The sequence below is a fragment of the Dipteris shenzhenensis genome, chromosome 4, assembly GCF_047967505.1.
Source record: "Dipteris shenzhenensis isolate YYH24624 ecotype China chromosome 4, Dip_SZ_1.0, whole genome shotgun sequence".
In the NCBI taxonomy this organism is placed as follows: domain Eukaryota; kingdom Viridiplantae; phylum Streptophyta; class Polypodiopsida; order Gleicheniales; family Dipteridaceae; genus Dipteris; species Dipteris shenzhenensis.
This window is the reverse complement of record NC_141599.1, coordinates 4,023,689-4,038,752: the sequence shown is the minus strand read 5'-3', so window position 1 is coordinate 4,038,752 and position 15,064 is coordinate 4,023,689. Positions and strand designations below refer to the sequence as shown.

General features: G+C 43.7%; 1 protein-coding gene across 2 annotated transcripts; it reads left to right on the top strand.

Annotated features, from left to right (window-relative positions):
• Positions 1-11,114: 11,114 nt before the first annotated feature.
• Positions 11,115-12,683, top strand: LOC147902350 (CASP-like protein 2U2). Of its 2 annotated transcripts, XM_087373789.1 has the most exons (4): positions 11,115-11,159; positions 11,211-12,003; positions 12,126-12,255; positions 12,339-12,683. In XM_087373789.1, exons 2-4 carry the CDS (start codon positions 11,765-11,767, stop codon positions 12,594-12,596), a joined length of 627 nt encoding a protein of 208 aa, XP_087229915.1. In that variant the 5' UTR covers positions 11,115-11,159; positions 11,211-11,764; the 3' UTR covers positions 12,597-12,683. The 2 variants fall into 2 exon arrangements, with proteins under 2 accessions (XP_087229915.1, XP_087229916.1); XM_087373790.1 differs by lacking the exon at positions 11,115-11,159 and having other exon boundaries at positions 11,193-12,003.
• Positions 12,684-15,064: the final 2,381 nt, after the last annotated feature.

The following is a 15,064-nucleotide window of genomic DNA, read 5'->3' as shown; positions in this document are numbered from 1 at the left end:
ATCCGGGATCATCTTAGGCTCCAAACGGGCCCCGCAACTCGAGAGTGGGCTGCCCCAGGAAATGCTTTGTCTACCCTCAGTGCGGTCAATCAAGGGATGCCTTCCCGCACTTGCATGTAGCCTAATTGGCAGTGTGCCAACTCTATCTGAAGCCGTCTAGCAATCAGGCCACACATGGCCCCCATCTGGTGTCCAAACCAGGACCTACTGGATAACCAAGCTACTCAAATGCCTTCTCCTCATATGGGGGGCTTACAAGTAGAGTTAGCTGGTTCCCGTGTAGTTACACGAGAGTGGAGCATTGATATCTAACACCCCCCCTCAATGTCCACCCGCAAGTGAACTTACTTTTTCGGCCCAATGCCAAGTCGATGAAGATGCCTCTCCAGCAAGTCTCTTCCAAGAGCCTTCATGAAGATGTCTGCAGCATTCTCTGTAGTCAGACAGTACACCAAGTCGACCTCTCCATCCATGATCAGCTCACGTACAAAGTGATATTGAATCTCAATGTGTTTTGTGTGAGCGTGGAACACTGGGTTCTTTGCAATCGCCATGCAACTCTGATTGTCACATGATAAATGCGTAGGCTTGTTCTGCACTCCACCCATGTCCCCCAAAATCCTCCTCAACCACACTGCCTCGCAAGAAGCAAAGCATGCAAATTTGTACTCGGCCTCGGTAGAAGAAAGAGCAACTGTGGGTTGCTTCTTGCTGACCCATGACACAACTCCAGATCCAAGTGAGAAACAGTACCTTGTCACTGATCTCCTGCTGTCCACATCTCCTGCCCAATCCAAGTCACAGAATCTGGTCAAGATGTTGCCCTTGGTATAGGTGATGCCATAATCAAGTGTGCCTTTGATGTATTTCAGCACCCGCATCCCTGCCCTCCAATGGTTCTCCCGGGGCTTATTGGAAAACTTGCTAAGTACACCAGTCGCAAAGCTGATGTCCGGCCGTGTGTTGCATAGGTAGATCAAGCTGCCCACAAGCCTTCTGTACTTCACTTTGTCCACCAGTGGTGATGAATCCTCGTTTGAGAGCTTCACGTCAACCTCCATATGGTACCAACTGTCTTGCACTCAGCCATGCCAAATGCCTTCAGTATCTCTCCAGCATACTTCAGCTGTGAAATGAAGATCTATTTCAGCTCCTGCCAAACTTCAATCCCCAAACAAATATGCATCAGTCCGAGGTCTGTTATTTCAAACTCTCTTCCTAGCAAATGCTTCGTCTGCGAGATCTTCTCTTCATGGTTCCCTGCTATGACAAGGTCATCCACATAAAGGACCACGATCATACATCTGCCTATACAAATTTGCATCAGATGGGCTCCTCCTGAACCCATTTTGCAAAAAGTAGGCATCAATTCACTGGTACCATGCCCGTGGGGCCTGTTTCAGCCCGTAAAGTGCCTTCTTTAGTTTGCAGACTTTACCTACCGAACCGGGGATCTCAAAACCTGGTGGTTGTTCCATGTATACCTCCTCCTTGAGATCTCCATTCAGAAAGGCGGATTTCACATCTATCTGAAACACGGGCCAACTTCCCTGGGCAGCTAAAGCCAAAACACTGCGAATTGTGGTTAGTCAAGCTGTGGGAGTAAAAGTATCTTGATAATCAAAACCATGTACCTGTGCAAATCCTTTTGCCATGAGTCGAGCCTTGTACTTATCCAATGTGCCGTCGGACTTGTACTTGGTCTTGTACACCCACTTGGTTCCGATTACCTTGCATTTTGGCGGTCGATCTACAAGGTCCCAAGTGTTGTTCTTCATTATGGAGCCATACTGCAACTGCATAGCCTCCATCCACCTATCATCGCCCTGTGCCTCTTCAAGACACTTGGGTTCATCACCACGGATCACTTATGTCATCAAAGCATAGTTAACCAAGTGTTCCTGTGCCCTTCTTTGCTCCTCTAATCTCTTGGACCGGCGGTGTTCGGATGGTTCCTCCTCAATGACTGGAGGTTCTCTGCCATCCAAAAGCTGCTTTACCCACTTCGAGAATGGCCGTTGTCGTTGTGGTTCTACAGGCTCTTCTTTAGCTTCTTTGTCTTGAATCCTCCCAAGCACCGTTGGGAAAGTTCGGTCTGCTGTTGGTGGCGGTACTGGATGGATATCCTGGTCCTGGTTGTATGGGAAGAAAGCATCCTCCTCCAATTGATGCGGCTGTTCTGAGAAAACCACATCGTGACTTACAATTACCTTCTTGGTAATAGGGTTATAGAGACGTTAACCCTTCGCCTCTTCACTATAGCCCAAGAAAATACACTTCCGGCTCTTCGGTTCCCATTTGGTCCTGGTAGCATCGGGGACATACACAAAACAGTCACATCCAAAAACTCTGAACTGTGCAGCTGAAGGTTTCTTACCAGAAAAGGCCTGCAGTGGAGTCATCCCATTCACAGCCTTCGTGTAGCTACGATTGAGGATGTAAACTGCAGTGTTACATGCTTCAGCCCAGAAAGTCTTTGGCAAATCTTTCCCTTTCATCATACTCCGGCCCATTTCGCAGATGACATGCATCTTGCGTTTTGCTACTCCATTTTGCTGTGATGTATGTGGCGGGCGTTTCTGCCTCTTGATTCTGTGAATTTTGCAATAACTTTCGAATTCAGTCGATGTGAACTCTCCATCTCTGTCTGATCTCAGCTTCTTCACCTTCCTCCCCGATTCTTTCTTGACCATTACATGCCATTCCTTGAACCTACTGAAAGCCTCGTCTTTCGTCTTCAGGAAGTATATCCATATCCTTCTACTGTAGTCGTCGATCAGCGTCATGAAGTAGAAGGAACCACCCAAAGCTTCCATCTCCATCTTTCCGCAGAGGTCCGTGTGAACGAGCTCTAGAGGAGCCTTTGCCCTGCTGGCCTCTTTAGGAAAGGGCTGCCGATGCTACTTGCCCATCATGCAAGCTTCACATACATCAGGCAGATCTGAAATTTCTGGTAGGTTTGCAATCATTCCACATTTATGCATCTCCTTCAAAGAACTAAGGTTTAGATGACCAAACCTCTCATGCCACAGCTTAGTGTTCTTCACATCCGCTCGAGCACTGAAAGCTGAGAGTTTGTAAATGTTGTTGTGCCGTGTACCTTTACCAATGACCTTTTCTTGAAGATCCAGGATCTGTGCACCATTCTTATCGAATTGAACTTTGAGGTCCCGATCCGTGATCGCAGAAACGGACAACAAGTTCCTCTTGATATCTGGCACATAAAGAACATCGGACAACTGTTTTACAACTCCATCAGACTTGAGAGCAATCGTACCTTTTCCTTTTGCTGGACATTTTGCATCATTGCCGACTGCTACCATGATGTCATTCCCTACCGACTGTAGAGAGGTATACCAATCCTTCCGACTGGTCATGTGGCGCGATGCACCACTGTCAATGATCCAAGGTTCATCCGTAGGTACATGAATTGCCTCCGTGCAAATCTCCTCAATTGCTATGAACAGCTCTATAGGTACTGCCTGTGCGCTATTGCTGGACTCTTTCTTTACTCTGTTCTTCTCATCTGCAATCTTCTTTCAGCACTCATTCTGCTTGTGCCCTGTCTTGTTGCAATAGAAGCACTTGATCTTCTTCTTTCTCTTTTTATCATCAGAAGAAGATGGGTTACCAGAGTCCTTACCCTTACCTTTCTTTGATTCGGTCCATAAAGCCAAATCTTCTCCAGTCCTCGTCTTTTGACGCATCTCCTCCTCCAGAAGCATCGCGCTGAAATCCTCGAAGTTGAGGGGCGGATTTCTGTTTTGCGTATTCAGCGCCATAATAAGACCGTCGTACTTTGGTGGGAGAATCCGTATGCACCTTCATGCTAGATTCTCACTGGTGATGGTGATGCCAATCGCAGTCATCTGATCGCGCAGATTCTTCACCCTAGTGATGAACTTCTCTGCCGCTTCAGACTCAGACAACTTCTCGTTCGCGAGTTGAGTCTCTAGATTCTGAATTCGCATCTGATTCGTGGTCTCGTACTGATTTTTCAAGATCGTCCATGCCTCCTCCACTGTGGTGACATGTTGAATTAATGCCATGACGGAATCACTAACATTGTAGACAATAGAACACAGCGCATCTGCATTTCTTCTTGTCCACGCGAGAATCTCATCCGCAATTGGTACTATCTGTTGTCCTACATTGGCTGGATCCGCCAGCCTCACGTCCACCCCAGTAGCAATGTCCCAAAGCTCATATGTGCTTAGGATGGTCTTCATCTTGAACTTCCAGAGAGGATAGTTAGAGCCGTCCAACTTTCCGCTTTCGCCGAACGGTGGGATTCGCAGTCTTGCGGGCTGGGCCATCTCTCACAATCTACTCACAAATAGAAACACACTACCAAATCTTCTTGCTAGAGTCTAGGCTCTGATACCATGTAAGAAAATAATACAACGTCTGTGCTCAACAGATAACAGGATCTCGTACGCAAGAGAGAAAACAAGATAGTATGGAGAATCAAAAATTTGATTACTGTAGAACTGATACAATAGATGGCGTTGCCTCCCAGCCATGCGCTCTTATGAAAGAAGCTTCGATGGCGTGCCAGAAACAGTAGAAGACCGAGGTTGGATGCTAAGGAATCAGGGTTGCTGTAGCCAGTGATGAAATGGGCTTCACGAGCTTGCTCTTATATAGCCACCAGTCATAGTCGGTTAGGCTTAATTGGGTGGCCGACCCAGTCCGCCCAAAACGGTCGACTGGGGGTCGGTCCCGAAATAGGCCACCGACCATATGATAGAACCGGTGCGCAAAACAGAGCAACTAACCTATGGTGTCCGTTCGGCCCACAACCATCCCGGATCATCTTAGGCTCCAAACGGGCCCCGCAACCCGAGAGTGGGCTGCCCCGAAAAATGCTCCATCTACCCTCAGTGCGGTTAGTCAAGGGATGCCTTCCCACACTTGCATGTAGCCTAGTTAGTGGTGTGCCAACTCTATCAGAAGCTGTCCAGCCATCAGGCCACACATGGCCCCCATCTCTGGTGTCCAAACCAGGACCTATCGGATAACCGAGCTACTCAAATGCCTTCTCCTCATATGGGGGGCTTACAAGTAGAGTTAGCTGGTTCCCGCGTAGTTACACGAGAGTGGAGCATTGATATTTAACAAAATCAAGCCACTCTATGCTCTCGAAAACAATGATTGAGAACGTAATTGGTACCTCCAACTATGCCTAAAGCAAGCTCAACAAAGCCCATGCTCCAATCAAGAATGGACAATAGATGAGAAGAGGAGTTTGATAGGCTCCTAGTAGCACCTACACAATTAGTCACACACTTCTTGCACCCACACACAGTAGAAGCCCCATTCCACTATCACATCACAACACTCATCGTCACCTTTGTACAAGATCATATTGACCTCACTAATCCACTCCCCCTAGACACTATTATAACCCTCCCCCGACACCACTCCAGATATACTCACCCAATCATTGCCATGGGCTTCTTCATAAAGACGTAATTTTTCAACAGGAAACAAACATTTCCCTACTCCCTCTACACCCTATAATTTTGAATTTTAGAGGGTGGTGTCATATCCTGCAAGAATCTTCACTTTTCCCCACAGAATAAGATATTTTGGAGGGTACTAACCCTGCTAACATAGAGTCTTGAGCCTTATAGTCCACATTCCTTGGCTAAAGGTCTTGGGTGGTTACAACAGTGCAAGCTATACGAATGAGAGACTATTTGCTCTAAAACATTGTCAACCATTTTAAACCTAACAGCATTATAATTTCGTATAATAGGGTAGTGGAAGCCACATGGCAAACTATGCATCAAATGGGTTCCAATGCATTTGAACCACGCAGCTCACCTACCTTGAAAACCTATTCGAGGTAGAGGAGGATACCCAACTGGCCATTTTTGCATGTACAAAACCTCCTACCTCGGAAGATACTAACACTCCCCCAAGTCCAAATTGTCCTAAGTCTTCTCCCTTATGCACATACTAAGGTAAACCCATTTAATCTGTCCGCTCATAGTACATCGTCTCTAACCCTCCCCCTAACACTTCTTCTTACACCACCATGACAAACACACCCACTGACACATCACATCCACAACACACACACATAGGATCCACGGATGAGTTGTCAAGGCCATCGACTTCAATATCTCAGGTGGACATTGACACTACACTACTTCACAACATCTTCCGACTAGCTCTATTCTCTGAAGAGCACCTACCAATGCCTCTGCCAGACCCTCTGCTCCAAGAGAACAAGGATATCTTCCCCATCCATGGTGATGAAAAGCCCACCAACTCCATTAGATCAAACCTGGCACACACTCATTCCAAGCTTTCAATGACATAACAGATTTAAGCCACTAGAAAGGCGAGCTCCCTACCTTCAACCTCCACATGATAGATATTTGGAGGTAAGATCTTTGACTAAATTCATACAAGGGAGCTTTAAGAAAAGGAGAGTGAAACACCGCCAAGATCTCAAGGCAGCTATGAGGTGCCTGATATCTCAAAAGTCTCCATCACAGATAACGATGCTGGCTTGTAGTCCACATGGTGTATACCATTTTTGAAGCAATAATTTTTTAGTAGTTTATTATTTAGCTAGCCAAGGTCATTGAATCCATCCTATTTATATGCCTATCAGACGTAGGTGGAAATGGGGCATCTTTCAAAAGTTGAAAGAGAGTTACTCAAATGTAAAATACAAATTTCCTCACTTCAACTTCTTGAAGGTCGTGATGACTCTCAAACTTGTCCATCTGTTGGAATAGTTTGACAACATATATGCAGATATCTTGGATGCAAGAGTTGTCACCTCTATACGCTTCTTCCGGCTTATAATAATTTTGTTATGAGACATCCCTAATAGTGGAAGAGTGGCACCTCAATCTCTACTCCGAACTCGTATTCGACCCCGATAATACGAGAGCGACCTTCAAACAAATGCTCTGCATGTACCTCAGAGTCTAAAATCTGCATGCTCATCACATCAGGAAGTTCAAGGACATGCATGGCACCAGATTTTGGGAGCCCCATCATCCTTTTTGTCACATCTCGCAAAGACTACTGGTTTGGCACAATGTCATGCAAGCTACACTATCTTCTGGAGTTTTGCATGGACCTTAATCCAAGAATGGATCAACATTAGAAAGGGGGGCATGTTAGCCATATTGGTTAATATCACCACATTTTGATATATTCAAATGTAATTGCGTAGCATAGATAGTATTAGGAGCTTCCTTGGAGCCAATTACACCCATGAAGTTGTAGTAGAATAGGAATGTTAAGAGTAGAAAGAGAGCATAGGGTTGGGCGTGCTTTCAAAAGGTGGCATGTATAAAAGGGAAGATTGTTAACGTTGGTCTTTAGTTGTTGTATGCAAAGTTTGAGGAAAACAAGTTCTCTTCTCTTTTCCATGAGTTGTGTTCTCGGTTCCTTCTCTTGCCTCTTGTGATTGCTACTCTATCCCCCTTCATGTCCTCTCGTCCCCATCTCCCCTCTCCTTCTCATTCCCTTCATTCCCCTCTCCCATCCCCTTTCCTTCTTGTAAAGTCACAATTGGAACAACCCGAGAGCCACAAAGGTGACATTTGTGGATGGCTTCTGCACGCATTGCTTCTCTCAAAGGGTGGCTTGGAGTGGAGCACTCCAATGGCATTCCTTCCAAGATCCCCATGACACATGAGTCAATGCTAAGGACAACACAAACTTAAGCTTGTCTTGCTAGATGTACATCATGCTTCCTAAATGGTGAATGATCAATTTGCAAACGAAAAACACCACAATGCTACTTAATAAACAGATCAAGCTCAAAGAGTCATTGCACAACTGGCTCTTATTAATAGCGATATTGCTTCCCACATTTTTTATATGCCTCTTGCAATGCCCTTGTCATGACCATCACATGCACTTCACCCCTAAATCATTTTCCCAAAACTTCAATTTTCAAAGTTTGGTAATTATGCAATGTTTTATTACCAAGATGATCAATCAATTTCAAAACACTCTATAGTTGCCTTTCTTCGAAACAATGCAAGTTATGTTACTAGATAATACAAAGATGCACACCCATCTTACTTCCTCACAGACTTGACACAAAGTCCAAAATTATGTCAGCTCTCATCATTAAATAATGTCAAAGTTTGTGGGAGGAATTTCACTCAGGTAGCCATTAGATGAAAGCTTTCATAAGCTAGCTACTCCACACCATATTTCTGACAAACCTTACACTTTACACAAAGGTTTTATAAAAAGACAAAGAGAATAAGACTGTTGCTTGGACTTCCTCATTTGCATATTTAGAGGGGGAAACATTTATAGACAGTTGCTCACAAGTTAGTAGATTTACTTCTCTTGGTATTGGCTACCTATTGTAGATAAATCCTCTTCTAGATGCAATTTTGCTAGTTTTTAGTTTTAATTTTTCTTAATCAAAACTAAAAAATGATGCAACTCCATTCTCTTCTTATGAAGAATTGCAATTTTAGAGGGGGTATTGAGAAGGTAAATTGCACTATGTGCATACACAGCATACATAATAATGATAAAATGGAGATGTCCCAAATGTATAGGCTAAGTGTGAAGAGACCATTAGGGTTATTTAGGTTAGGGTTATGTATATATCATTCTAATGTTCATTTTGTTCAATCTACATTTGTATAGTATCTTGGTATGTAGAGGGTGCCTCTCCTCTTCTCTCCCACTTTCACCACTTCTTTCAATAGCTAGAAGGCCTATGCCCATATCTTGTTATCACCTTGCCCACATAGTTATACTTTATAAGTACATACTGTTATAATTTGATAAATAGAACTACAACAAAAAGTTAGAAGTATCATGAATTATTTACATTGATCTTGTATGTTCCTTATATTTTTGTCAATGTGCAATTATAAAAGGTTTCATATGTTTGGAGCTTAGTATGGCACAAGAAGTTCTTGAAATGTATGTGTACTTCATGTGACATTTGAATACAAACCAATAGAGCTTTTTGTGTGAAGTACAAGACTTTGGTTTTGTAATATAAAGAACAAAAATTGAGTCTCACATGAATTTCTCTTATTGTGTTTTTTTTCAATGAAGTAGACCTTACAAATTCCTTATTGGATTTACTATAGTGACATTATCTCACTTGTTCAAATGGGTTCTAGCAACTTTCTCTTAGTTTGAACAATATCCGAGCGACCTTTAACATTTAGATGTATTCCATCCAAGGTTTTCATCCTATTCTTGAATGACAATTAACTTACAACCTCCATGCTGAAGGTCAACTTGGATGTTTTGCTTTTCCACTAGGTGATCTATTAGTCACCAATGCCACTAAAGTCACATTTTAATGATTTAAACTTCCAGGAAAAAGCACCAAAGATGACAATGTGATGACAACCCATATTGCTTGTGTGTCAAAGATGCAAGAAGCATAATGTACTCGGAATTTTGGGTTTTGTTGCCTAATGTCTACTCAAGTACATATAAGTTGGTTACTACTCTAGAGTTCTCCATACAAGAATAGGATCATTTCCAATGAGAAAATAATAGGTTGTAATTATAAAGGGGAACTTTGTGGTTGTAGAATGAATTCTTTTGAAGACAACCACTCCCCTTTGAAAAGGCATTAGCATTCAGGCCTTTATTGGCTTCCAATGCAACATTGGCAAATGTGTAATGCCACACTAATGAATAATGATTTTTCATGGGTGATGTATAATGAAAGGAAAAGTTAGTGGATGTCCATTCATGCGCTAATGATGTATAATGAGAGGAAAAGTTAGTGGATGTGTTACCCTTGTATTATGAATGCCTTCAATCATTGATTGTAATACTCACCTTCTCAATTTTGTGCCACTAGGCTTATTAGACATTACTTCATAAGTGTGCTTGAGTTGGATTTGCCTCTTCTGCCTACAAGTGTCCCTATTGGGTTTTGTTTGGGCATATTTCAACATTCGTTTAGTTTTGTACATATAAGTTTCTATTATGTCTTTTTTAAAAAGGCTACACGTCTTTCTTTTTATTTGTCACTAGTTTACGGTAGTGCATAAATCGTTTTAGGGACACTAAGTTAAAGGGGATTCATTGCTCATCTAATAGTGCTTCCATTTTAGGAATGCCAAAGTGGCTTTAGGTGAGGACGGCAATGTTTGTTGAAGACAAGTACATAATGCACATTTAACGCAATCTTAGACACTTGTAAGTAACTACACCATCCAAGTTATCATTAAAAGTGCTTGGGGGGAGGATGACTTCATTGTGCTACAAGAAGCACTTTTATTGTGAAGGTAACTTTGCTGGTGTGGTATGGAATGGGTACTTGGTTGTGCAAGGTTGTGACTTGCATTATCCATTCCTACAAGGTTGAGGAAGAGAAAAAATGAGATTTGCCAACATTTTCGGCAAGAACCACACTTGATTGAAGATTTTAACCTTGTGCTATGGGGGGGGCACTTTAAACTAGGATTGGTCAAGTTCTTAAATCCTAGACTAGCCTATGAGTAGTTCCTACGGGCTCCAAATACCTATTGTAGTAAGAAATTGAAGTTGCTAGGTGATTGGAAGTCCTTGTGAAGCTCTAGTATCAGTGGCATAATGGTGGAATTCTATGTTGAAGGGCTTGTTAAAGGGCAACTAGTAGCCTGGGCTTGCACCTTGAAGTCCAACTGCTTAAGCATGCCCAACTAGAGGCCTTTAGTTTGAAGTCGAAATGCTTGAGCATTCCCATTGGTTGAAGGCCTTAAAGAGTTGGGTTAACAAAAACGTTGAAGACATTGAATGCTATGCTCCGTTTCTTTCTCCTCTTAGAACTTAGCAGTGTCCTCTTAATTCCCACTTAGCAAAAGCAATTCGAGGGGCTAATTAGAGTATGTCTCTATAACAACAAGGGGCGACTTGATTCTTGAAGAAGCCTAAGAGTATGTCTAGATAATCCTAAGAGTATGTCTAGATAACAAGGGGCGACGACTTGAATGTTGAGAAGAAGACTTTTCCTGCTGGCAACCATATTTGCGCTTGCATATGACATGATTTGACGGCTACACCTCTTCCGAATTTGCAACTTTCCCAAAGATCTCACAGGAGGACGTCCTCTTAAGATTTATGACAGCGAGGGGCGTGAGAAAGGCTCTAAAGGAGCGCGTAAAGATGAGAAGGATAGGGGAGGAGGAGGACGAAGGAGGAAGGTTAGAGCGCGTAAAGATGAGGAGGATAGGGGAGGAGGACGAAGGAGAAAGATTTGAAAGAAAGGAGGACGGAGAGGGAGGAGGATGAGCAGCAGGGAGGTGGGTGATCGATTGAATGCGCCAACAACTACCACCACCACCCCGCAAGGATTGCTGACGAGAGGCAATGACAGAGAGTGCAGCAGACGTTGGAGTTGACAGAAGACAAAATCTACAATTTCGCATGACCTGCAACAACCACCCACGTTCCAAAACAACAACAACAACAAAACAGCAAACGTAGCTTCAGCGACAAAGTAAAACTTGAGACGCAGGAGATGAAAAGCAGCACATGTAATGGAAGCTCCGAGGATTGCTGCTGAACTGAATTGATTGCCAATGCCCAAAGTTTCCTTTCCATCTTCATCGTCTTCATCAACTTCCACCATCTTACAATAATTGTTCATTCCTCGTATCTCTGCGCTTACCTTATTATCTTCTACTTTCTCACAGCTCGCTCTGAGCTCTTTACTCTACCTCCTCCGAACTCTCGTCGCTCACTCTCTACCTCTACTTCCTCAGAGCTCTCACTCTATCCACTCTTCCTCCTCCTCCTTCTCTCCATCATGAGTTCTAATGGCTACCACCCACAACCTGCTTTTCCTTCCCCTCCTCCCTCCTCCTCCCTTCCTTCCCCCCCTCCCCTCCCTCCTCACTCCCTTTCCCTCATCTTGCGCTTCCTGGTTTGCCTCCTCTCCCTCTCTGGCCTCCTCCTCCTCCTCCTTGACCACCAGTCTGTCGTTCAGTTCGCCGGTGACCGCTATATCTCCGAGGAAGCCAAGTATTCTTACTCCTCCGGCATCACGTCAGTGTCTCCTCCTCCCTTCCTCTCCCATTTCTCTCTACTCTCTTGCTCATAGCTAGCTAGCTTCCTGTTGTTGCACTGTTTGTTATACTTTGCTCACCCTCTGCTCGACTTGGGTTCAGATGTCTTCTCTACTCCAACGGACTTGTGGCTGTTTATTGCCTTTCGGTTGCTGTTATGTCCATTCCCAGTCTAATGAGTGCCAACCCGACGGGGAAACTCGGCGCCTGGATCATCTTTCTCTTGGACCAGGTAGATTTGCATCTCCCTTTCCTTGTGGTTCCTCTGTTTTATTTTTGAATCAGGGCTCAATTGATACTATATTCCCGTCGCAGGGGCTCGCTTATGTTCTACTTGCCGCTGCTTCCGCTGCTGCGGAGATCACCTATCTGGCACAAAACGGAGTTGCCAAAACGTCCTGGCCAGACCTTTGCAGCACGTTTGGGCGTTTCTGTGGGTTGCTCCGAGCATCTGTAGTAGTCAGTTTCTTCGCTGTGCTCGTGCTGGCAGTCATTTCCATGTTCTCGGCTCGTCATCTGTTCAGGAGATATCGTAGGCAGACAGGTGCGGCGAAGAGCGTCTCCGGGGCATGAGCCTCACCGCGTGCCATGTGTCTCCGGAATGTATTGTAGAAGTTGCTGGAAATGTGAGAAGATGCAAGCTGGTTCTTTGTTCCCTTCCGCAATTTGTGATATGTTTCTCGTTTAGCCTCTGTAGAAATAGTAAGGACGCATCCTAGAAACTTATTCTCGAGCTCTTTCCCTGCCCGCAAAGATCAAGAGTAAGTGTTTATTCCTAGGAGAATAGATGCGACATGAGTGATTGTGATATGGGTGAGTTACTTTTTTGGATCGTCAATAATGCACATTCATTTTGTTGTTCACTATTCACGACGATAATTAGCCAAAGGTCCTTTGTATGTGGCTGTGTAAGGAACGCGAGAGAGGCAAGTATGTTAACGAGTTCTCATCTGCTCGTTGTGCTTTCGTTGATCACCTTGTCGGAATTTCGTAGTTATTCTTTTGATGTAGTTCTAACGTAGCATTGCGAGCCTGGAAACGATCACACACATTTTTAACATATGATAAGACACAACAGGTAACATAAACAGTGGTCGGTCATACAAAATGCCGCAGTCCCATTACTCTTGCAATTCACCTCACTGCATTTATTGACTCAGCACAATGAGCCTGAGACCTTGCAGAATGTCAGTCGCCTCTCTGGTTGTTTAGTATTACTGTCTCCACAGACCAGAGTAACGATATGATTATTCAAGAGCTCATTTCTTCAAACCTCCTGATGTCTGTTTGCTGCTAACAGTGGTGGTTGCTAGTGCAAAGAGCAGGGGAGAGCACAGAACTCTGCCTCACCAATCTTCTTATATTAAACTTCGGATGAATCCCATAATTAGTGCAGTGTCTTTTAAAGCTCACTTTCATAAAATTCATAAATCAATGAATTGTAAGGATGAAATTCTTAGGTCAATCGGAAATTCTGAAGCTGCATTGTATATGGTTAACCTGGCGTAGCATTAATTCAGAGATTCGTTCTGCTACTCCTTCCCCCCTCCTTACCAGGTCGCTTATAATCGCTTCCTGCTTGTTGGCCTGAGCATAAGCCAATTGGATTATGGTACCAACAAGGTATTGTGAAGCGTACTATTGTTCACAGCAGCTACCGTTGGCCGCTGATGGCGTTGAGGAAATGTCATGGTAGCTTGTTGATTGGAATTGGGCTCATAGTCTCGACGCCAAGTTGCTCTTGGGGATAAGCTTTATCAACCTGGTATTTACATCTTAGGAAATTTTCCCGTGTTAGGCATGTGCGGAGGTTAATGACCAAATTCACACCCTAGGCAAAATTATCATTGCATTCGTTCGAATGTTTTCCTCAACGAGTGCAAGGAAGAACTGAGAGATTAGTCTCCATACTTCAACCAAATATATATTGCGAGCTGTCTTGCATCCTCTGAATTGCACTTCTCTCATCCAGTAGCTACAGATGAACAAGAATCTCTCCTTTTCGACTAAATCCTCCCAAACATTTTTGAAGAATAATCTCTCTCTTGCAGAGTCTGCGTCTTAGTTTGACTCTACCCTCCTTCGCTCGCTTGACGCAGACAACGCTCTTCAGATACAGCAATTTACTGAATATGTCGGCTGGCCGTCCTACCTGCAATGGCAATGAAATTCGCCAGAGTGGGAAAGGGATCTGAAACCGACCTGTTGGCCACGATCATGTCCCATGAGCGGGGGACTCTTAGTCATCCCACGAACTGCCTTTGTTTGCATAAATTCTTTTGATTATGATAGCTCCTAAGGCGCCCACTACCCGAATGGAACTAATGAACTTCCCCTCGTCTCCAAGTTAGGTGATTTGGGCGTTTGCCCACCTGAGATACTTGTCAAATGCCCACCTGAGATAGTTGCCTGTGCGCGAACCCCTTCAGATGCAGCCTCTAGGGTGGGAAATGTGGAAGAATTATATAAGTCTCTATCCACGCCTATTTGTGTACTTTTTGATGTAATCCTATTTTATGGCAAATTAAGCATAGGCCTATTGGAGTCAATAATAACAATGTACAATTATGACTTTACATTGTTGTTGTAAAGAAACTAAGGTCATGTATTTGCCATTGGGAGAAAATTATGACACAATAGGGTTTACAATTGTTAATTATACATTGTTGTTGAGAAAGAAAGGTCTTATATTTACCATTGCGCCGGGGTGTACAATTGTTAATTGGACATTGTTGTTGTAGAAAAAGGCCATGTATTTACTATTGTGATAAAAGAATAATCGAGCAATTGAAGCGTCTACAAGTCCTATATTTACCATTGCAATAGGGTGTACAATTATTAACTTGACATTGTTGTTGTAGAGATAGTAAGGTCATGTACTTGCCATTGAGAAAAAAATATAACACAGCAATGGTTGTGTCAACAAATGGGAAAATGCACTTTTCCTTGAGGTAACACATGAAGAATGTAAGAGGCACATTGGTGGACATTGGGCGACATGCAATAGAGGACATCCAAAGGAGACAAACTTGGCTTGCTTA

Excerpts from the sequence above, each read along its gene's own strand:
- LOC147902350 (XM_087373789.1), top strand. The coding sequence starts at position 11,765 with ATGAGTTCTAATGGCTACCACCCACAACCTGCTTTTCCTTCCCCTCCT. Across the intron at positions 12,004-12,125 it reads TCTTACTCCTCCGGCATCAC|ATGTCTTCTCTACTCCAACG; the intron begins GTCAGTGTCTCC and ends ACTTGGGTTCAG. Across the intron at positions 12,256-12,338 it reads TCATCTTTCTCTTGGACCAG|GGGCTCGCTTATGTTCTACT; the intron begins GTAGATTTGCAT and ends TTCCCGTCGCAG.